Below are 24,750 nucleotides of genomic sequence, written 5' to 3'. Positions count from 1 at the left end.
AATTTTAATAGCATGTAAGGAAATAGGATTGTTTAACCTCATAAAATATTTAACTCAAGCAGTCTGGTGACATCAGGTTGATCTAGTTATGTGTAAACTAGCCTTCTTACCCTGCTTAGAGTGACCATCCCTTTTTCCTAACTATTAGCAGAATATGAGAAATATTCACATATCTTCACCAAAGCTGAACGTTATAGTGAAATACACAATTGGGGGAAACCACTTTGATAAATGAAAAGTATTATTTAATTTTTATTTATTTTTAAAATATTAGTGAGGTTAAATATTATTTTCATGGTTACTGGCTTCTTCTATTATATCTTTTGTAGCTTGTTTCTTCATGTCCTTTGTCCAGTTTTCAGTTTGGGGGTGTGGGTCTTTTTCTAACTGATTTCATTAGAACTTTGTGGATGGAGGTTAAAGTGATTAACTCTTAATAAGTAATTTTCATTAAAATTTGATTTTTTAAAAAATTGAAGTATTTTTATTTTGGAAGATAATGCACGTCTTTGGAAGATAAACCTTTATCTGGAAGATAAATACTAGTTTCCCTAAAACTTTTGTCTGTATGGGCAAATTTCTTGAAATATGCAATTATGATACGTAGGAATATTTGTTTATGCTTTATTTATGTTTATGATTTTTTAGGAAGTAGAAGAGAGTAAGGGTGAGTTTTTGAGAGGTCATTTTAACTAAAGTTTTTTCTTTTTGAGGAAACTTTAAAGGTTACAATGTTATTAAGATTATACTTCATCAAAGTTTAGAATTCAAGTGCTAAAGTCTATCATAGCTTCTTGTTTAAAACGTTTATTGTAAAGTTAAAGCCAAAGAAACTTTGTAACTCTCTTATGAATCTTAATTAAAAGATATATTTTGTATCTACTACCATAAGTCAAAATCTTAAAAGTGTTTCATCTTCATTTTTATTTCTAAAATGTAAATTAAAATTCTAGAAACTATCTGGGTAGGCTTTTTCACTATTTTATGATTCCCAAGAGTTATTCAACATGTGTGGATATAAAATATAGAATATTCTTAATGACTCAGAATAAATTTTTAAAATTTAAGATCTCCTTTCCCCACAATGACATTTGTTAACACATTCTCTCCTTTATAATACACAGTGTTGGATCATGAAACAGAGTAAACAAACAAGTCATTGTTTAAAATAAATAGTGTGCACTGTGTTCAAAGGACTGTGAATTTTTGTTTTGAATTGTTATATAATTTTAGTTCTAGAATACATTACATATTATATTTTAATTTTATGTGATACAAAGATATTTATTTTAGATGCAATATTAACAGTTTATAACATTCTTTAGATTATTATTTTAAATATTAAGCCATTATGTATGACTAATTTCTAATCTTAACCTTGGAGGAAAATATTCTATTCTATAAAAAATAAGTAAGTAAACAAAGATAATGAATAGGACATGAAAGTAAGCCATTCTTTGGTATTGGGAAGTTCAGTCTTTTTTTTTCCCCCTGGCTGCACCACACAGCTTGTGGGGTCTTAGCTCCCCGACCAGGGATTGAACCCGAACCCTCAGGTGTGAAAGCGTGGAGTCCTAACCACCAGACTGCCAGGGAACTCCCGGAAGTTCAGTTTTTCAAAAATATTTATTTTTCTTAAATTTTCAAATTATTTTTTCTGAAGTGACTGCCATAACCTGACTTCATATTGCTTTCTAGAATTTTCTTTGGGTGTTATCACAGTCACCTTTAGATATATTGACACATACTATGTTTGGTAGAGTAGGGTATTTTTTTTTTTTTTTTTTTTAGTTGACAGAACAATTCTTTATAAGTTGAGAGTGTATTTATTTAGATTAAATTTATTGTCCTGTGGTTATATACACACATACACATAAGCAGAAATTCAGTGTTTCAAAAATTGTGTTCTGCTTCCTGTTTCAAGGAGGGAGTTATTTATAGGGTGGCATATTGAAAGGGTAGTATCTAGAGATAAGCTTGAGGGAGAGAAGTACATTCTTGCAGGTTCTCCGTGAATATTCCAGGCCAAAGGGATGTCACAAGCTGAGGTTAGAGAATGGGAGGGTCTATATTATGCAACAGCCTGGAAGATCGAGGTGACTGGATAAACTGTAGATAAAAGCCAGGTAGACTGCCCAGGCAGTCAAGAGAACAGAACAGGTGAAGATAAACAGCAAGCAGTGGTGTGTGCTCTTTTTGTGCCACACTTGATGCAAAGCACTCTTTGCCAGGCACAGTTGATATCATCTCTATCTCTCCTTTGAATGATACAAAGAAAAGTCCTATGAGTCATGTTTTATTTCCTTCATTGCACATAACTTTGCTTAGAATTCATTTGTTCATTCAATACATATTTATTGTATACTTAGTATATATACCAGGCATTGTTCTAGGCTCTTGGGATTCATCAGTGAACAAAAAAGACAGAAGAGGTCTTTGTTCTTATAGCATTTACAACTGTAGGGTATGGAGAAAAATAGTACATAGTAAACGTAATATATAACTAAATTTTAGTTACATTGGGCAGTATGTTAGAAGGTGACAAGTGTAATAGACAAAAATAGAGTCTGGTAATACAGATTGGTAGATCTGGATGGGGCTTAGGGGGAGGATACATATTAAATAGGGTGGTTTTGGTTGGCCTAATTGAGTTGATTATTAAAGTAGAGTTCTTTTGTTTCTTTTATTTTTAGCTTCAGCACAAGTCAGCAAAGTGAATAAGTACTGCACTTCTTCCAACTTTCATTCCACTTTGGGGAAAAAGAATATCATCATGTCAAGCATTACAATTGACCCAGATGTCAAGCCTGGTGAATATGTCATCAAGAGCCTCTTTGCAGAATTTGCTGTTCAAGCTGAAAAGAAAATTGAAGTTGTAATGGCTGAACCCTTGGTGAGTAGAGCTGACCTATAAATCCAATATTTTCTTGACTTGCATTAACCATTATATTACAAATTTTCCAAAGAAAATAATATACTTGAAAAAATATTAAAGGAAGCCAATCTGAAAAGGGTACATACTGTATAATTCCAACTATATGACATTCTAGAAAAGGCAAAGCTGTGGAGACAGTAAAAGATCAGTGGTTGCCAGGGATTGGGCAGGGGTAGGGGTGGGATGAATAGGCAGACACAGAGGATTTTTAGGGCAATGAATATATTCTGTATGATATTATAATGGTGGATACATGTCATTATACATTTGTCCAAACCCACAGAATATACAACACCCGTTGTGAACTGTAGTGCAATCTATAGACTTTGGATGATTAGGCTGTGTCAGTGTAGGTTCATCTATTATAACAAATGCACCCCTGTGGCACAGAATGTTGATAATGGCGGGGGCTATGCGTGTAAGGGCACAGGGGAATATGGGAAGTCTATCCTTCCACTCAGTTTCACTGTGAACCTAAAACTGCTCTCAAAAATAAAGTTTTAAAAAAAAATTAAGGGATAGGCCAGTAGTAAAGTGATGATCTAAAAAGCTGTAATGACTCTAGAACCCACTTTGATAAGTTACTGCAGGTCACCAAAGAACAAAAATGGATTTCACCAATGGGAATTGTTGAGACAGATGAAACATAAGAGAAAACCTAAAACATTCTGTGAGTTAATGATGTGACAGTAGCCAGACTTATAATGAACACGTAAACAGCTTTGAACTTACAGTACACGAGGATACTTAAAGAATGTGAGGAGCTCTGTGTGAGTCGAGCTTATGGTGATGAAGAAGGAAGAAAAAGACCAAAAACAAATGTCTGGGTTGGATTCTAATGAATTGTGGTGGCTTTTATGATAGATAATGCAGTGGTTGGGCAGTAAGAGGGAGAATAGATGAAAGGCAGAGACTGTTTAGTTATTGTATATAATTCAGGCTGGAATGAAAAGAGCCTTGGAACTAGGGCATTAACAGTGGAGAAGTGGTTGCAGAAAAAAGTGAGATAAACAACAGAAGCAGAATCAGTAGAACTTGACACATAATTAAATAGGAGTAGGTGTTTTGAGTGAGAATGAAGGGTTAAAGATTTTTTGAAGTGTTAGAAAAGATGGTAGTGTATTTACTTAGGTAAAGAAAACAGGAGTATTATTGGGGTAGTAAAGGTGATTAAGATAATTTTTCCTTTGTGTATGTTAAGCTTGAGCTACTAGCGATCTAAACCATGTGGAACTATTTGATTGGTAGCTGGAGATTCCTTTTGGGAACTCAAAAGAAATATAGATTTTGGCATCATCTACATGAGGGTGATAATTAAAGCTAAAAGAGCACATGATAATATCAAGGGAAGAGAGTATAGAATAGCATTATTATTGTCAAAGAATATAGAGAGGCAGGGCACAGTGAGCACTGAGGAAGAGCGTATTAGACTTGGAAATTAAACAGCCTGAGAGCAGTTTTAGCAGGATGGTGTAACTTTAGGAAGCAACTCTTTGGGTTTGAACGGAATGGATATGTGATGTATCAAGATCACGCTGGTAGGTTAGAAGTACGGTGATGATAATGAAGATGGAGGTAGAGGATGTAATAGCTAAAATTTATTTATTCCTTACACAACTGGATTAGCGATAGGGCTTCACTGTCACTTTGAGACTCAGAGGGTCTGTTACTTGTCTGAAGTCCAAAGCCAATAAGCAGCAGAGTGAAGAGTTAGGCTTAACTCAATCTGCTGTCCTTCCTCAGAAGGAAGGGAGGAAAGGAACAGAAAAGAGAATAATGATGACCTAAGAAAGAAGGGAAGTTGAGGAAGTATTATAGGTTCTTAATTTTCTTAGTGAAGTAGGACTTAACATTACTCATAATATGATGGTATGTGTGTGGGTACATGCATGCCTTGAGTTTCTTTCTGATCATTAAATAGAGGAAACTACTCTGAAGAAAGCATCTATGAAATAATGTATTTGAGGTTTAATAAATAATAATAAGTAAAAGATCATTAACCAAAATGTATATTTTAAAGCTGTTCATCTCACTATATTCAATTTAAATCATTCCACGATTACTTTCTGCATATCAAATTAATGTTTTTATACCAATGTATATATATTTTACAGCATGTATATAATATAAAAGTGTTTTAGAAATTGGGATTACAAGAGTCTATAGATATGAATTAGTGATTATAAGGCTTGATTAGAAATGTACTTTATAAAATGTTATTTTCTTCATCTATGGTCTATGAATTACATGATAGATCGCTACACTAGCCTACTTAAATAATGTACAGTCAGAAAGGGAACCACTTTTTTTTAATTTTTTTTTTTTATTTTTTGCGGTATGCGGGCCTCTCACTGTTGTGGCCTCTCCCGTTGTGGAGCACAGGCTCCGGACGCGCAGGCTCAGTGGCCATGGCTCACAGGCCCAGCCGCTCCGCGGCATGTGGGATCTTCCCGGACCGGGGCACGAACCCACGTCCCCTGCATCGGCAGGTGGACTCTCAACCACTGCGCCACCAGGGAAGCCCGGGAACCACTTTTTAAAAAATACATTAAAAAAAGTTTATGGAGCGTGGTGACTATGGTTGATAATACTATATTGTATAACTGAAATTTGCCAAGAAAGTAGAACTTAAGTGTTCTCACCAAAAAAAAGAAAAAGAAAAAGAAAAAAGTGAATATGTGAGGTGCTGGATGTTTTAATTAACTTGAAGTTGGGAATCCTTTCACAGTATATATGTATATATCGCATTGTATACTTTAAATATATTACACCTTTATTTATTACTTATATCTCAATAAGCCTGAAAAAATGTTTATTAAAATTTTTAAACTTAGATAAAAGTAGAGATTATAGTATAATGAACCCTCAGCAATCAGCTGGTTTCAGCAATTTGCAACTTACACAGCACATTTTTAAAACTTTTACCTATTTTATAAATTTTTGTTTTTTTGTGGTACACGGGCCTCTCACTGTTGTGGCCTCTCCCGTTGCGGAGCACAGGCTCCGGACGCGCAGGCCGAGCGGCCACGGCTCACAGGCCCAGCCGCTCCGCGGCATGTGGGATCCTCCCACACCGGGGCACGAACCCGTATCCCCTGCATCGGCAGGCGGACTCCCAACCACTGCGCCACCAGGGAAACCCTATAAAATATTTTTAAACAGCACCATGTGCTATGGTCCTAAGAGCTCTGAAATATTTTATATTCTTAAAGGAATTTTAATTTTGAAATGTGAAAGTCTTCAGAGTAAAATAGTTAAAAGAAAATACGAGTGAAATTATCTAATTTGAATGAGTCTATAATATGGTGATTTTACATCTTTCTCCTTCCTTTTTCTCCCAATGCCATTGTTACTGTCCTAGCTCAGGGCCAGGTTCTGTCATATTAGGCCATTGCATTAGCCTTCTAAGCAGTCAAGAAGTGGTCCATCTCCTTTCCATTTTCCTTGTTCTCACCAGACTTTTCCTCATCTAAAATACAAATATTATTGCCTTTCTGCTTTAGAAATCTTGCTTCCTTTTCATTGCTATGGATTAAATTCAAGTTCTTGGTGAGTCATTTCAGCCTCTTCACAGTCTCATTACAGTTTTTGTAATGTCTCATGATTCTCCCATCCTGATGTGTGCTGTGACACTTAAAAGTATCCTCTAGGGCTTCCCTGGTGGCTCAGTGGTTGAGAGTCCGCCTGCCGATGCAGGGGACGCGGGTTCGTGCCCCGGTCCGGGAAGATCCCACATGCCGCGGAGCGGCTGGGCCCGTGAGCCATGGCCGCTGAGCTTGCGTGTCCAGAACCTGTGCTCCACAATGGGAGAGGCCATAACAGTGAGAGGCCTGTGTACCGCAAAAAAAAAAAAAAAGTATCATCTATATATTCTGTTGTTCTGATGTATTTTTTATTTTTCTCTCAATCTAAAATGCTTTTTTGTTCAAAGTGTCATTTTTATGTCGTTTATTTATTTATTTTTGGCTGCGTTGGGTCCTCGTTGCTGCACGTGGGCTTTCTCTAGGTGTGGTGAGCGGGGGCTACTCTTCTTTGTGGTGCGCGGGCTTCTCATTGCAGTGGCTTCTCTTGTTGCGGAGCAAGGGCTGTAGGTGCATGGGTTTCAGTAGTTGTGGCCCGTGGGCTCTAGAGCACAGGCTCAGTAATCGTGGCACACGGGCTTAGTTGCTCCGCGGCATGTGGGATCTTCCCGGACCACAGCTCGAACCTGTGTCTCCTGCATTGGCAGGCAGATTCTTAACCACTGCGCCACCAGGAAAGTCTTAAAATGCTTTTAATTCCTCTGTTTTTAAACCTCTATTCATTCTTCCAACTTCCCACATGTTCCCTCTAACATAGTGATCCTTCCCCAAACTAAATGAATCTTTGTTTTACCATAATAATTTGTTCATACTCCTCGATTCTGACATTGTCATATTATGGTTAATTGCTTACATGTTTATCTTTTCTGATGTGAGCTACTTGATACCAGGAACCAGGTCTCTCTTTCCTCTGTACCTGCAGCACTGCCCTTGGTGGTAGGTGCTTAGTAAAAGTAAAAAGCCCTTGGTGATAGGTGCTTAGTTTGTATTTTAAATTGAATGTAGCCTTAAGAACATTGCTGTGGCCTGTGCCCTTTTTCTTCTAACAAAGCATAGTATCCTTTTTTTTTTTTTTTTTTTTTTTTTCAGTACGCGGGCCTCTCACTGTTGTGGCCTCTCCCGCTGCGGAGCACAGGCTCCAGACGCGCAGGCTCAGTGGCCATGGCTCACGGGCCCAGCCGCTCCACGGCATGTGGGATCCTCCCGGACCGGGGCACGAACCCGTGTCCCCTGCATCGGCAGGCGGACTCTCAACCACTGCGCCATCAGGGAAGCCCCAAAGCATAGTATCCTTGTGTTAGCCAGAGCTTCTGATAGTTCTTTCAGAATAGTCTGATGTTGACTATATTTTATTCATTCATTTACCAGTTAATTTCAGAAACATCTGCTGTGTAATATAAAATGAGATTATTAAGTTTTGGTGAGTAGTGGTGAGGATTCCATTAGAAAATAGGTGTTTCCACCCCATCATCACACTTAAGAGAGAAGAGGCATCCCTGCTTACTCCTCCTGACACACCAGGAAAACCCCCAGTGTTGTAGACGACAGCAGCCAAGGACAAACACTGGCTGAGAAAATCCCCATCATATTTTACAGATTTTACCCGCCTCACTCCTATATACCGGCATAATTTCTTCTTGTCTGAATCAGATCTGTGCCAGCTTTGTTTCATTTATGTCCAAGTCTGAGTAGATGGTGTATCGTCTACCCAGCCTCAAGATTAGATAATGAAAATACATTTAATCTAACATTATCATGAGGTTTTTATTATAGCTTCAAATGCGTTTATTGTGATCTCATTTATATTGAAATTTATTTGTACCCTTTCCAGTAATAAACAGCCATTCAAGATGAGTCTCTTGCGTTCTTGAATGAAACTTTCATGGGGTCTCTTTAAAGAAAACAGCATCCACGAGTTGTTACATAAAAGGAGGCTAGCATTTCTCATGGTCAGATGGACAGTAGGTTACATGAAAACTTAGAAGCACAAATGTGAATGGCTTTTGCTAAAAGAATTTAATCAATCACTAAAATGAGAGAACTGGCCTTTTCATTCTTACATTAGAAGCCACAATAAAAGGAGGTTAAGTAAGGCAAAAGATTCGAAGATTAGCTGAGCTTGACTTTAGCCACAATTTCATTTTTATCTTAGAAGGAAGATTCAAGAAGGAAAGGCAACCATTGATTAAAATTGCAGCTTGCAAACTATGCAATCAGATACCTTAGGTAGGTTTCTTTCTTCCTAAAAGGAGGTAGATCAATCATGGGTAATGATCCAGACACATCCAAGCTTATCTGTTACTGTTTTAGATTGCCAGCGACCAGAAAAGAAGAGAGGAAAAAGGGCTTTAACCAGTCACCTGCTGATTTAGACTGTATGTATTTGGTTTAGGCCCAGCATTTTTACAACTCTGCACTGTCCACTGTTTTTTTTTTTAATAATATTAAATATGTATTTTAAAGAGTTTCTGATCTCTTATTTCCTCCAAACTGCATTTTTCTGTTAGTTTCCCCTTCTCCTCACATGCTTATTATAACATATTATATGTTATTTATTATGATTGAGGCACTAAACAGCTGATTGGAAGCTCTGTACATGGAGGGGCCTTTTTGACTGTGGTCTTTACTGTGTAATCATCTGAACCATCAATGTCAGATCTTTTGTTGGAAGCTAGTCAGAGTCCCTTGGAGGAGTCCTTCAGTAGCCCAAATGGGAGGGTTTAGACTTGGCTGCTAGCATTCTGGTGATGTAGAGACAGAAGATAACTGGGGGTTTTGATATTTAGTATATACCTTTTTACTTAAGTTCCCTGTCTTCAGTGTGGTACCTTGTCTTCAACTGTAGTATCCCCCAATCGACATCTCTGTTTTGCCCTTTCGTAAGAAGGGCAGTTCCTCTGTGGGTAGGTTGGAGGGAGAGCCAACCTGCTAAGTAGGGTGGGTGAAGGGAATGGGAGGGAGGGTTTCCTAAACTATCGTTCAACCAGTCCTCTTATTTTTAACTTCACCTTCACCCACACTTGCATAGTACTGAAATTCTCCAGTTCCTGAGCCTTTGGGGAGTTCCAAGGTACTGACTGGATTATCTTTCCTTCACTCTGCATGGCAAGCTTACTCACTTCCCTCTGATTGTGACTTAAATGTCATCTTCTCAGTGGTCATTCTAAAATCTTCACCTCCATTGCAACTTCCTATCCTATGAAGTCTGTCTAAGATAATATATATTTTCTTTGCTCTGTCATTAGACTTTTAGCTCTACAAGGACAGGGATTGTTTAGGAGAGATTGCCATCTTTAGTTGCAAATTATTGAAATATTTCAGTATCATTGTTATGCTGCGAAAATCTTTTCAGTAAATTCTTTTGCTTTCCCTGGAAGCTACATGTTGCTGTTGGTACTCTATACATAGATACTAAAGGATCAAATTAGAGTATAAAGGATTGTGCACCTTAGATTCATTATTGATCTATTATATTATTATGAAATAATAACATTATAAAAAGTGGAAATAGTTTTAAAGGTTATGTAATAAAAATAATGACCCTTCCTTCCATTCTGGATCAAGATAATCACTGTCCATAGTGTTTAGTATACCATCTTTCATTTCTATTATTTATCAATCTCTGTAGCACCCTCCATCTTTATTTTTTTTGAAAAAAAACACAAATGGGAGTTTTTATATGTATATTTTTTCTGTCCCTATTCTTTTTTTTTTTTTTCTGTATGCGGGCCTCTCCCGCCGCGGAGCACAGGTTCCAGGCGCGCAGGCTCAGCAGCCATGACTCACGGGCCTAGCCGCTCCACGGCATGTGGGATCCTCCCGGACCGGGGCACGAACCCGTGTCCCCTGCATTGGCAGGTAGACTCCCAACCACTGCGCCACCAGGGAAGACCCTCTGTCCCTATTTTTATTTTAACAATGTAAATGAGAGATTGTTGTATTATCAGCCCATATATATTTGTCTCTTTCTCTCTAACGTGGAATATTATTTCAATAAAAGAAAGTACTATAATTTTTTTTTTTTACCAGTGTCTATGGATAAGCTGTTTGGGACTTACCCCAACTTGAGGCTACTGTGAAAAAAATACTACAGTAAACATTCTGGTACATAAGTCTTTGCATTCGTCTATATGTGAATATAGAGAATAATTTGTATTCTTTTTAGTTGTTGTGGCAATGGGTTGCATGTACTATAAACATGTTTTAAATAGTTATCTTTTCAAAATCTCACATTGAAAGTACATCTGCTTGACAACGATTAGGCCATCCTCAACCATACTGTAATCAAACCGAGACGTTAATACAAAGTCCTTGATTAGTAATTTATACAGCATTTGGTGCAGTCCACTTATTTCATATTTTTGTACTGATGGTAATATGAGTGTTCTTTTGCATTTAAACATCATTTCTGAGTTATTATTATGGAAAAATAACTCATCCTCACTTTTTGGTTTAGGGAAAGCTCTGTGAGGATGTCAGATCTTCAGAAATCTTTGAGAAAGCATGAGTTGTTGAGAAGTGAAAAGTGTGAGGTATAAGAAAACAGTGTAAGTGTTTCTGAGAAGGTTATTGCTCTCTTTTAATCTGCTTGGCCATACTTTATTATATAAACATCCTGTGTGAGTAATAAACTACTTAGATCAACACTCCTCAAAATATTACTGAAGACCTTTAAATTTAATATTACAGTGAAAAGAGGGATCAAGTGAGGGGGATCAAATAAGTCAAGTAAGTTGGTAAGAAACAGCTTATTATCTCTCCTACACCACCCCCAGCCCAGGTTTTAAATACACAATTCACATTAGGATAGCTCAGTAATTTTCAAACTTTTAGATACTTTTAAAAACAATGTTCTATTGGACTTGCTATGAGACTTACTGTTTTACTTAAATTTTAGAGCTAGTTAATTGGGCATATATATTATTGGACGGGATCCTCATCATGTTGCATGTTTGTAATGTATAATAGTTGCTTTTAGAAATTGATGACTTGCCTGCAAGATAATTACCAAAGTGTGCTTAGCATATAAGGGCTCAAGTGCCAAGGACATGGCAAAAACCTTTCCCTATTAAGGAAGTCAAGCGCTATGGAATTCAGGTATTTTACTGACCCCAATTAAATTAGTTAGAAATGTGATTCTCTGATAGTTAGATTAGGAATTTTTAAATTTCAGTGGCAGATACATTTGTGAGTTTATTTTCATGAAGTTATAGCAATAAATGAGAGAAGGAAATTGGGGCTCTTGGATAGATAAGCTTCAGAATATACATATTTCTAAATTCCAGTTTTTTTCATGGAAAAATGGCATTTGTTTTCCTATGATATGTATTTCAGTAAATATATTTATTGAATAAAAATTCAATTAAAAAAAGCATAAAGTAGAAAGTTTAGAAAATCATCCTAAAACATCTCAAGAAAAGAATCAGTCATAATATATGTGAACATAATTTGAGGCATCTCTTATGTTCAGTAAGTTAGGTAACTATACGTGGGGTAAGCAGCAAGGCAAGTAGGTAGAAAGGCTGACACAAGGGGTCGTGCTAGGTATGCTATTCTAAGTTAAACTAATAATATTAAATTTTGTTTGTATTAGCAGATTAGAACCTTTCCTTGAAACAATCTAATTACAAATAAAACAAAACCATCTCACGAATCTCAACTGTTTATTATCAGTAAGATTTCTAATATTTTGCATATATACTTTTTTTTTTCAATTGTAGGAGAAGCCATTATCTAGATCTCTTCAGAGGGGTGAAGATCTTCAGTTTGACCAGGTATGCTAATGTGGGGGGAATATTTTTTCCTGAAAGGAAAATGTTTATCCTAACAGTCTGATCCAAATACATCCAATATTAAGAAATTTATTTGTTTTGTTTAGTGGCCCTGTATGTTTTTATACACTAGATTCAGTCTGGAACTGGTAGTGTGTTTTTTAACAGAACAAATAGAATGAGTCATGAACTGTGAACTTCATAGTTCATAGAATGAGCTGTGAACTTTATTGATTTCTGTTCATTAAGCATTTTAAAACTTTGCTTTTCATTGGTACCCTCTTTACTATGCCCTTTGAAAACTTCTTAAAAGATTTCCAGTCATATCCCTCAATCTTTCCTTGTATACAATTTTTACATAATAATATTTGACCTTTTAACATTTATTTTTTCCTGTTGAGGGTATCAGAACCTTTATACTGAAACATCCAGCCTGGTTCTCTCCCATTCCACCCCATTTTGAAGGCGGAGCCAGAGACAAGGACTTGGTTCTGGAAAGAGATTCCAAGGAGGAGACTTGAGAGATTGAGGCAGGGAAGAGGAAGAACTGATAGAGATCCACTGCTCTGGGCACTGGGGGTTCATTCCATTCTGAGAATCATACAGAATGTCACCCATTTTTGTCTTTCTGAAGAATGGAGAGCTAGAGCATTTATCTGCAGCCCCCATCTCCAGCAGTTGAGGGTTGCCCTAAGAGGCATTAACTACTTGTATCCGTGCTTGTGCAAAGGCCAAGTGGACTGTCTGTGTCAAAAAGCCAACGAGGGCTTCCCTGGTGGCGCAGTGGTTGAGAGTCCGCCTGCCGATGCAGGGGATACGGGTTCGTGCCGCGGTCCGGGAAGATCCCACATGCCGCGGAGCGCCCGGGCCCGTGAGCCATGGCCGCTGAGCTTGCGCGTCCAGAGCCTGTGCTCCGCAACGGGAGAGGCCACAACAGTGAGAGGCCTGCGTACCAAAAAAAAAAAAAAAAAAAAAGCCAACGAAGCTTAAAAAGGAAGATATACAATGGCCAACCCTCCCCCTCCAAAAAAACCCTGCAAAACCAAAAACCTTTTTATATAATATCAATATCTAAAATTTAGTAGTAATCCTCTAATGTCAGTTCTTTCCTCTTGCTGATATTGAATGTTAGATCAAGTGTTATTTTTGTCATAATTATGTTTGCTCAAGACTTATTTCATTATATGTTGATTGTCTGCAAAACCCAATAACCCAGATCAGCTTTCTGTTGCCATCTAGTATTCCTGAGCTACTCTTCTCATAATTATGTATCTAGGAAATCGAAGTTAATGTTCATATTAGTCTGCTTGATTAGATAAAGATGACTGGTTAGGATTACTTGGTGGAGGCTTACCAAAATGCTGTTTCTGGATCCCACTCCAGTTCTGCTGACTCCGAATCACCAAGAGCAGTGCTCTGGCACCTGTATTTTGCAACAGCTCCCTAGGTGATTCTGAAGCACACACTTAGTAAATAGCGCCACTGGTCTAAGAAGAAACGGTAAATAAGAAGGCTAGTTTTCTGTTACAGTAATAATAAGATCACCTCATATAACCCTTTTCAAATCTTAATGCCATTACAAAAGGTACTAATTGTTACTAGTTATTAATTAATTATTAATGTATTGTTAATATATTATTTTAAAGGTATTTAGATTATTCACATCTTGAATCCATTTTACTAATGATGAATGAACAATCAATATGAAATCTTATTAAACAACATTTTAAGGAAAACTTCCATTTCTTTTTTTATGTAAATGATTAATAAAACTATATATTATGCTCCATACCTTGATTTTTTTCCCACAATAAAAAACTATGAGTGGGGTAATCTGCTTTAATATGTATTTACAGTAGCAGATGGTGTTTTGTTGTTCCTTCTTTAGGTATTAAAAGGGATTCCTTTGAGTGGTATTGTTCATTGTTAATGAAATATAAATTTTCAAAAGTGGTTGAATAAAATTAGAATCTTGTTTTTACTTTAATGCCCTATATTAGAAACTATTCACCTGTCATGTTATGGTAATTTATAAATAAAAGCATGATTAAAGGAAGGCAGAGATCATGAAAAAGAAAAATATCATACATAATCAAACTGTTTCATTCTTTTTTATATGAAAAATATAAAATATTAGGAAAAATAAATGTTTAATTCCTAGAGGTATCAATTTATCTTTATTAACTGATACTTCCTACAGTCGTGGACCTGAACGAGACCTTGAGTATTCCTGCAACCCGTAGTTTTTTAGTTAAGCAAAACAAAGTGAAGCATGTTTTACTGTATGCTAATTCTAAAATACGAATTTTACGAGCAATGGGTTGAATCAGATACAGAGTCTCTTATGAAGAGAGAACGTTTTTTCTCTGGATCCTCAAGATGAAGAGTGACCTTAGGGATGACTAATGGTAGCTGATGTACCTCTTACCACCACTACAGGCAAGTTGGGTTCATTCATGAAATGAATCTGATAACTCACCTACAATTCAGATAGTTTAAGGGATGCCTCAAATTGAGTTGCAGGTGTCCATCCCACTTCACTTATCTTTCTGCTGTTCATTTATATATTCTAAGCTTTAAAAACATGCATATACCACATTTCTAATATGTTTATTTGTATCACAAATTAATTGTGTAATTATAATTCCCTGTTCGGTGTCATAGCAGCACAGAATAAAGTGGAGCTTTTCCCACAGTTCTAACATGGTGTAGTCTTCTCTGTTTCTGCATCTCTTCATCCCTTCTAGTGGCAACATTTTAGAACATTTCATTCACATGAGCAGAGAGGAACTGGCCTGGGGGGGTGGGGAGGAAGTAGTTGTGGTTGTTTCATGTTCTCTGTTATACAGTTCACCCAGAGGTGTCATGTGTGTAATCAGGGATGTTACTGATGGTCAAGTTTTTACACATGTGAGTAGCATATGGAGACAGGAAAAAGGTGGAAAGTCTCTGAATGGATTTGGATAAATGTTAATAGCCGGTGAAACTTAGCTCACTTTACTTTATTACTTGGCTAAACCCCTAGCCCTTATTTTATTTTATTTTTTAAGATATTTACATGTAAGTGGCATTTTATGTATTTATTTTTTTCCCTTTTATTTTAAAACACATTTATTGCTTTGGAGTTACTGCGTTTAGTGTATTTTTATTCTAGAAATGTTACTCATTTCTAAGTGATTGCTAGTAGCCTGAGGAGCATGGCACTTTGATGTTGTATTTTACTTCTGGTAACGTCTTGTATTTTCAGTTGATAAGCTCTATGAGCTCAGTAGCAGAGCACTGTCTCCCTTCCTTACTTCGCACCTTGTTTGACTGGTACAGACGCCAGAATGGAGCTGAAGATGAGTCTTATGAGTATAGGCCTCGGTCTAGCACAAAATCTAAGGGGTAAGTGGCTCATTTTCTACTGTGTGACCTGGGCTCAAAACACTTCCAATGAAGCGGGTAATAGTGTTATCAACTGACGATTGTTATTGTTTGGTTACTTTTGTTATGAAGTGGTAACAAGGGGAAAAGATAGTCCATACTTAAACTGTAAATCAAGGAAAGATATCCGTTAAAGTAGGTGCTGCCCTACAGGAGTCATCACTGGGACTAGTCATGCAAAACGGAATTTCTGTAGTTCAGTGAGGAGCCTTAACAGTCACAGAAGAAGTTAAGAAAATATTCAAAGGAAGTCCTGTTCACGTGGTTTGTGAAGGGAAACAGTTGTTGCGATACAGGAAGACAGCCAAAACCCTAAATTCTTATACCATGAGACTCTTCTTGGTGTTAAATCCTCGAACTTGTCTTCAAATTTCCCAGGGAGATCATGGCTTTAAGTAAAACATCTACTTGTGTTCAGGTGATGGCCCATGGTTTAGAATTGTACTTCAGTAGATGCCACTTGTGATTTTTCAACTTAGATTTGTGAAAAAATGACCTGGCACTGTATTTTCGTGTTTTTCTTCCTCTTACTAATTCTAGATTAGGTTTAATTTCTGATAGATGTAATAGTGAGATGTGCATATAAGTTCCTAATGTACAAAAAGAGAAAGAACATAAGAACATGTAATACATACATTGGGTTATCATAAAAACTTGTAACGATTGCTGTGGGACACCATGTGTATTAGGAACTCAATAAATAACATGAAGTACTAACCAAGAGCTATTTGAGAACTTATAGTTTTAATGCAATCCTAATTTGGGATCCTTGTTTCAGGGATGAACAACAACGTGAAAGAGATTATCTTCTTGAAAGAAGAGACTTAGCAGTAGATTTCATTTTTTGTTTAGTTTTAGTTGAAGTTCTGAAGCAGGTAAGCTCTTTTGTTTCTGCAAAGTCTGTATTTCTTATTTTTTGCTAATTTTGCCTTCATGTTTCAGTTACCTTATTTAGGATGTTATGTCTAAACTTCTGGTTCACAGAAACAAAATTCCTATAATTTAATTATACTTCTGTCAATTGCCTGAGGGTTCCGTGTCCTGTACCTATCACTCCCCATTTTTCTACCTTCGTTTACCATCCAAGACATGAAATCATGTTAGCAAAATGGAGCTGAATAAAAAGTATGTAGGGCTTCCCTGGTGGCGCAGTGGTTGAGAGTCCGTCTGCTGATGCAGGGGACACGGGTTCGTGCCCCAGTCCGGGAAGATCCCGCATGCCGTGGAGCGGCTGGGCCCGTGAGCCATGGGTGCTGAGCCTGCGTGTCTGGAGCCTGTGCTCTGCAATGGGAGAGGCCACAACAGTGAGAGGCCCACGTACTGCAAAAAAAAAAAAAAAAAAAAAGTATGTAAAATCTGGGCTTTTAGCAGCAACTGTAGTCCGCCTGTCATTCACCTACTTCAATCCCTTTTTACCTCCACTTTCACAGAAATTCTCTGTGTAGCCTTCAAGCCTTCATTTCAACATGTGATAATTGTGCAATGATAGTTGAGGAACAGGGGTGATTTGACTTGAGTAAGACTGAGTTGTCAAGTGCAAATGGTTTTCAGACAATCGAGAAGACCTCAGGATAATGAATTGCTTATGTTTATTCATTCAGTGAATATTAGAATGCCTACTGTTGGGTGGCATTGTTCTAGGTACTGCACCCCTGAGCTCAACATCTGAATGGCATAGATAGTAAGATATAAATAGGTAAATAGTGTCAGATATCATGTTATATATTTTTACTATCACAGTCAGTACAAGTATATGTATAAATACCTGTACTGATTTGAGGGACTTCCCTGGTGGTCCAGTGGGTGGGACTCCATGCTCCCAGTGCAGGCAGCCTGGGTTCAATCCCTGGTTGAGGAACTAGATTCCGTGTGCATGCCATAACTAGGAGTTCCCATTGCCACAACTAAGAGCCTGCATGCCACAACTAAAAGATCCCGCCTATCGCAGCTAAGACCTGGTACAGCCAAAATAAATAAATAAATGCATATTAAAAAGAAAATACCTGTACTGATATGAAAATGTTTTTGTAGTTTGTAGTCTTTAAAAAGTTATATACATCATTCAAAGGTGTTCCATATATTTCCTGTCATGCACACTGTAGTGTTTTGAAAAAAAGTCAGGCTACCTAAAAGAAAAAAAATCATATTTTGCACAGCACATGACATGTTTGGACAGGGAGTTTTGTTTCTGTTGTGTAAAATGGAATAGAATATATAATACAGCAGGAAACAGCAAATGTTAAGATATAAAAGTTAATTGATTTGATAGTCTTTTTTAACATAGCTAATATAAAAATATTTGAATTATGTAATCATTTATACTTTGCCTTTGTTTTTACAATATATGTGAAAAGACACTGAAATCTGAAATCTGAAAATAAAAATAATTTTTTTGGCTTTGTTTTGTTTAAAAATAATTTTGAATACGTGACATAGATAAATGCATTAATCAAAGATAAAAACAATTTAATTTGTACCTTCCATAAAGGTTTTTTTTAGTAGAGGTGGAAAAGAATTTTCCTCTGAAAGTTGTGCTTTCTGAAAGCCAGATTTGCTTTCTGTGATCTCTTAGTTTAGCTGGGATCATAAGATGCTAAGGCTGAGGTCAGTAGAGATACAGGGGGAGCTGAGGACCAGAAACACTGTACCATGAACGGACTTGGACTAGGCCTCATTGTGGTTGATCCCTGGCATTTCTGTGTGCTAAATGTAGGTCTTGTGAGTGGTTTGGTAATCAGCATTTGCACTTCTTTACTTAGTTAAATCATAGAGGTATTTCTTCTTCCTGCAAAAGAAATCGCAAACTCCGTGCACTGACATTCAGGCTCTATTGTGCCTTTTCTCCTTTGTTTCCCATGATTTTCTTCTACTTAGCAGTGTCTCTCTTCTCATCTAAAAGTTGCTCTTAATTGCGCTGACTTCAGAACTTCAGTGCACAGACAACCCCTTGGAGGTTATTCTTTTTCCTCTTCCCCTTCCTCCTCTCTTGTCCTTTCCCTTGCCCCATTGTCCTTGTCTTCATCCTCCTCTTCCTTTAAAAAAATAATAGTCCAGGGACTTCCCTGGCACTCCAGTGGTTAAGACTTCTTCTTCCAATGCAGGGGGTGTGGGTTTGATCCCTGGTAGGGGAGCTAAGATCCCACATGCCTTGGGGCCAAAAAACCAAAACATAAAACAGAAGCAGGGCTTCCCTGGTGGCCAGTGGTTGAGGGTCTGCCTGCCGATGCAGGGGACGCGGGTTCGTGCCCCCGTCTGGGAAGATCCCACATGCCGCGGAGCGGCTGGGCCTGTGAGCCATGGCCGCTGAGCCTGCGCGTCCAGAGCCTGTGCTCCGCAACCAGAGAGGCCACAACAGTGGGAGGCCTGCGTACCGCAAAAAAATAAGAAACAGAAGCAATATTGTAACAAATTTGACAGTGACTTAAAAAAAAATCCCATGGAGGTTTTCTCTTTCCTAGTAAAAGGCAAGTCTTTTTAGCTTCTGCAAAACTAATTAAACTATAGAAAGTGAAGTCAAGATCAATAGAACTTTCTGAAATACCATGACAAACGAACCCAATTTTTTCCCGTATCAAAATGGTGTAGGGTTTAATAGCTCTGGAGAGTAATCAATGTAGCATATGTGGAATTTAATAGGACTTTTACTTTTGACCCACATAATATACATGTATTAAAATGTGATTTAGTTTTATTTTGATGAGATGGACAGCCCCAGGCGTATTGAAATATCAATACATGGTTGGATCAATCTTAAGGAGGAGTATATATTACTTGTGGGTTAGTTCTTGACCTCATATATTATAAATTATTTGTTTCTTGAATAATTTGTCATGTCTTTATCTGACATTATTATGTCTCATCATCACATATTTAGATCTCTTCAAAATGCACGAAGAACTCTGTATCCCTTGTACCAGCTGGTCATTACAATAAACTGGGAGATAACCACGGCAAGTGTTTTTATTCCAGCTGTGTCATTTACTTGCCATGTAACTTGGGCAAGTTATTACCCACTAATTCTTTCCTTCTCTATAAAAGAGTGGTGAGAATTAAATACGATAATGCCCGGGACATAGAAAGTGTCCAATAAATGCTATCTGTTTTTTTCATCTTATACATCAGTGTTCTTAGTTGCAGTGACTTGCTGAAGATTATAAAGCTAGTTCTCTCTTTATTTTTTTATTTTATTTTATTTTATTTTTTAATAGATTTATTTTTGGCTGTGTTGGGTCTTTGTTGCTGCACGTGGGCTTTCTCTAGTTGTGGTGAGCGGGGGCTCCTCTTCATTGCGGTGCACATGCTTCTTATTGCGGTGGCTTCTCTTGTTGCAGAGCATGGGCCCTAGGTGCACAGGCTCCAGTAGTTGTGGCACGTGGGCTCAGTAGTTGTGGCTCGCGGGCTCTAGAGCGCAGGCTCAGTAGTTGTGGCTCATGGGCTTAGTTGCTCCACGGCATGTGGGATCTTCCTGGACAAGGGCTCAAACCCGTGTCCCCTGCATTGGCAGGCAGATTCTTAACCACTGTGCCACCAGGGAAGCCCCTAGTTCTCTTTGTAAATAACATTTTTCTTATTCGTAAAAATCAGTGATACAAAATTAGGTGAAATGGCCAGCATCTTATAAAATTGAATTAAAGTTTAAATCATAACAAATTAGACAAAGGATTGAGTTTATATAAATGTGATGAAATGAGTGTGATTCACCATGGAAACAAAATTAATTCAAGATGATAAAGGACTAATTTTATTTTTTCAAGAAAGTCAGAAGAATAATTTGGGTGTCATGGCCAACTACAAATATTAGCATATTAGTACCAGAGGCTTTAGAATCCATGGTAAAAGCACTATAGCATTTAGTATCTTTAAGCAATTTTCTTTTTATATTGAATTTTAGCCATACATTTATTTGTTGAAACAAACAAGATTGGGAAACCAGGCTTATGAGCCACTTCAGGCTTTTGGCTTCGTTTTATGGGTGCTTATTGTGAATTATCAGAAGGAGGAGTAGATCCTTAGTATTTTCAGGTTTGACATTAGCATTTTATTTATTTATTTTATTTGAATTTTTTTTAATTTTTGAATTTTATTTAGTTTTTTATACCGCAGGTTCTTATTAGTCATCCATTTTATACACATCAGTGTATTCATGTCAATCCCAATCTTCCAATTCATCACATGACATTAGCATTTTAGATGTTGGTGAGCAGCCCTGAAGGTTATGCGGTTATTTGTGATTTTGCAGAGTCATGAGTTTTTCCATTGTCCTTTGCACTGAGGGCTGGTCATTTACATAATGAGCGCACCTTGCCGACTCCCCATTGTCCATGTCTTAACCTGGTTTTGTGGTTTTCTACTTTCATGATGTGCTAAAAGCATTAGATTTGGGGAAGTGGTGGTGGGAATAGCTTTGGAATAAAACTTGGGTATTCTTTAGAGTCTACTAGATATATCCTTCTTGAATGTTCAAATAGAATTAGATCTGCTTCCAAAATCATGCAAATGGCAAGATCTAAAAAATTCTTGATGCTATAGATGGGAATACTACTCCATGAAAGTAGAACGTTTTCTCTATAAACTGAACTGGGATTCTTTCCCACCCCAGCCCCCCTTTTTTGGAGGTTCAGCTTGGGAATTTTTTTTATTATTGTAAATAAGGGGAGAAGTAGGAATTTCAAGAACGTCTGAGCATCCTGATAGTGTTCATTCTTAAAATTTTTAGAGGTTGTATTTTTTTCTTCCAAAAATTAAAGATGAGATCATATTTCTTCTCTCACTTCTGTTTCTCTGTCTCTTTCCTAGCTATAATATGATAAAACTGAAAGTTTTCTTTCCTCATTTGTTCCATTTATTAAATGCATTTTCATATATCAGAAACTGGGCACACAGTATTTTCTAGAGAAGTATGCACTGACTTCTAAACTTCAGTCCCCTCATCTGTAAAACAGGGGACAAATACTACTGTATAAGGTTGCTATAAGTGTTATAAATAATGCATATAAAATGCCTAAGTAATACCCGGCACACAGACACGTGGAAAGTGTTGGTGGTGGCATTATTAATAACTAATATTAATAAGGTAGTAATAAAGAGCACACAACATAGCTAAGTAGTGTCCCTAGCTGTCATTGTTAGACTTCTGGCATAACTGGAGCAAATAAAGACTACTTAGGAGAAAGTATAGGTGTAAGTTAACTTGTGTTTCATATCTCTGGCCTAGAGCACACCAAACATCCCTGTATAGAAGTCAGTATGGTAAAACCACAACACAGCACAGTAAATGGGGCCCAAGAAATTGTCATGTAAAATGCAGTGTCGCATTATTGGAAGGTCACTGAAGTGTCTGGGGCCACCCTGCGTGATTAGTGCTGTGAATTCTGGAGTAAGTTCTGGAAGTCGGGCTGCTGGATCCAGATACAGCATATTCCCGACTAAAGTTTGGTATCGCCTAGTGGTAGATATCTACTTTGTTTTAACCATCAATGGGATAATCATAGGGCTTACTGGGACTTACGGGACAACAGCAATGACTTCAGTAACCTTTTTCTTACCTTGGGGCCTATTTTGTTTGGCCCAATCCAGGGAAGATGAAGCTAGGAAAATACATCTGCCTCCCCACTTCCTAATGGGCTCTGGGTTCCCTACCAGGCCTTGTCCTCAATATCTCCATCCTATATTCTAGTTCCGTCATCTGCCCTACGTTCCTAGGAAGTAAGAATTTTGTCCTAGTCCCTTTTAGAGAAGGGTGGAAAAGGTGAGAGACCAAGAATCTCCAATTGTAATGTACCCAGCTTTGCATTCTCTCAGGGCTGGTAATTATGGGGTTCTAATCTATTACCTACATTTTTTACCGGTAAAGAAGTAGAAACTTCCTCCAGGTTACATAACTAGTGAAAAGAGAAGCTTGGCTTTTCTTCATTAGAATGATAAAAAGTGTAGAAAGACCTTTTGGTCTAATGAAGAAAATGTTTTTATATGTTATATAATGATTTGATTATAGTTCACCTATAACAGTTTTTTTTGGAACTTGAAAAGATGACTATAAATTGAATAGGGAAGAACAATAGCCAAGCTATCTCTGAAGAAAAATAAGGGAGGACTTGTGGTGCCAGACATGAGAACTTATTAGTAAGCCCTAATAATTAGGACAGCATGATTTTAGTATAGATGTGTATAAATTGATAGAATAGAGAGCTCACAAACAGACCCACACATATAAAGAACTAGAATCTATATCAATGACGTCTTGGATAATCTTTGACCCATCAGTTCTTCCTTTTGGACGCTTTCCCATGGATCTATACAAGTAAATAATGTTAAGTGCACGAGATGTTTGTTGTATAACATTATATATATTGAATATTGAAAATCTGGAATGAAATGTTCCTTAATAGGGAACTCATTAAATAAATTATAATATATATATATATACTGAGTATTACATGGCTGCTAAATAATGTAAGGAGGAGCTAAGTACTGATGGGGAAAGATGCATCAGTCCTTTAAGTAAAAAATAAGCTGTGTGGATGAGTGTGTGTAGGAAAAAGCCTGGAAGTAGATATATACCAGTAGTGATTATATATGGGGGAAGGGGCAGGGATTTTGCTTTCTGGTTTAAAGGTTTTGATGTGTTGTCCATATTAGGAACTGGCATGTAATTTTTAAAGAACTAAACAAAACAAACATTTAAATAGCAAATTTCTAATAAAACCATAAATAATTTTAAATTGTTGGGAAAGTTGGAGTCCCTTTTGGATACTATTATGATAGAAAATCAGACTATATGAAGTCTGGCTCAATCAAAGTTTACTTTCCTATAGGTGTTGCAGAGAGTCACCTGTGAGTGTGTTTTTAACTTTCGGACAGTGACAGTTGTAGTAACAACAATGACAATTTTTTCATCTGCATAGTCTATAGTTTAAAGATTAGCAATTATAAAGCTAAATGTTCATGAATTTAGAGCTTGTTAAAGTAGATGTTCAACTAAGTTCTTAGAGAAAAATAATAGCATTCTTAGAAAAGGGGAAGATTGACAGATTAATAGTAGATCATATCATGAAAACTAAAATTGATTATTGATTTGGTTAGTTGAAATGATGAGAATACTCATAAAGGGCCTGTAACCTGTTTAGCACACACTTGATTTTTTTTTTTTTCTAGATTCCTGTTCATCCTGTGCCTGATCCCTTAGTTCATGAAGTTCTAAACTTAGCTTTTAAGCACTTTAAACATAAGGAAGGGTAAGTAAAATACTTACGGGACTGTTGCTTTTATCTGCGGTCCAGATTTAGACTGTTAATTTGAACTCTCATAAATCATTTGTTTTCTGAAGTTCAAAGCAATTATCTTCCTGTATTTTTTAGTCCACAGGAGATGCTTAATGGGAAAGATTTTGTAAAAATGATTCTTAAAACCATTGATTGAATTTATAAGAATCAGGTTAAATTTCCTGGCAAATTGAAATCTAGAGAGAGAAGAAAATTCATTTGGTTTTTATCACCCTATAAATGAATCTTCAGAGAAAATTTATACAACACCCTGATAAGGAATTTTCGGAGTTATTAAGAAAGAGAGTTTGTAGAAAAATTTCATGAAATAATGTTTGTTCTTTTGCTATTTTAGATATTCAGGAACCAACACTGGGAATGTGCATATTATTGCAGATTTATATGCAGAAGTGATAGGCGTTCTTGCCCAATCAAAGTAAGTTTTATAAATCACTGATTTTGATTTGTTTTTGCATTTTAGAATTCTCATTGCTAACTGATAGAATAGACACTGACAGTTTTAGATCTTTTTTTTTTCCATAGAATTATTGTGAAGTCTGTTTCACCTTTTATTATTTTGCTGCTCTGTTCCTTAGAGCAGGTGTCCCCAACCTTTTTGGCACCAGGGACTTGTTTCGTGGAAGAGAATTTTTCCACGGTGGGGGGGAGGTGGGGGATGGCGGCAGATGATGGTTCAGGCGGTAATGCGAGTGATGGGGGGGATGGTTCAAGCAGTAATGCGAGCGATGGGGAGCGGCAGATGAAGCTTCGCTCGC

At 37.1% G+C, this 24,750-nt stretch overlaps 1 protein-coding gene across 1 annotated transcript in view; it reads left to right on the top strand.

The window, feature by feature from the left end:
• The window catches only part of FRYL (FRY like transcription coactivator), a gene marked incomplete at its 3' end in the record, with an annotated part of 206,784 nt that overhangs the window by 67,675 nt on the left and 114,359 nt on the right, over positions 1-24,750 (top strand). Inside the window, exons 3-8 of the mRNA XM_079707243.1 lie at positions 2,694-2,893; positions 12,237-12,290; positions 15,535-15,674; positions 16,492-16,588; positions 23,868-23,947; positions 24,330-24,410. Coding sequence (XP_079563369.1) covers positions 2,774-2,893; positions 12,237-12,290; positions 15,535-15,674; positions 16,492-16,588; positions 23,868-23,947; positions 24,330-24,410 — 572 coding nt within the window. The 5' untranslated portion in view covers positions 2,694-2,773. The remainder of the gene's footprint in view (positions 1-2,693; positions 2,894-12,236; positions 12,291-15,534; positions 15,675-16,491; positions 16,589-23,867; positions 23,948-24,329; positions 24,411-24,750) is intronic.

This window comes from Hyperoodon ampullatus, assembly GCF_949752795.1.
Source record: "Hyperoodon ampullatus genome assembly, chromosome: 1".
Taxonomy (NCBI): Eukaryota; Metazoa; Chordata; class Mammalia; order Artiodactyla; family Ziphiidae; genus Hyperoodon; species Hyperoodon ampullatus.
This window is presented reverse-complemented; position numbering and strand designations above follow the sequence as displayed.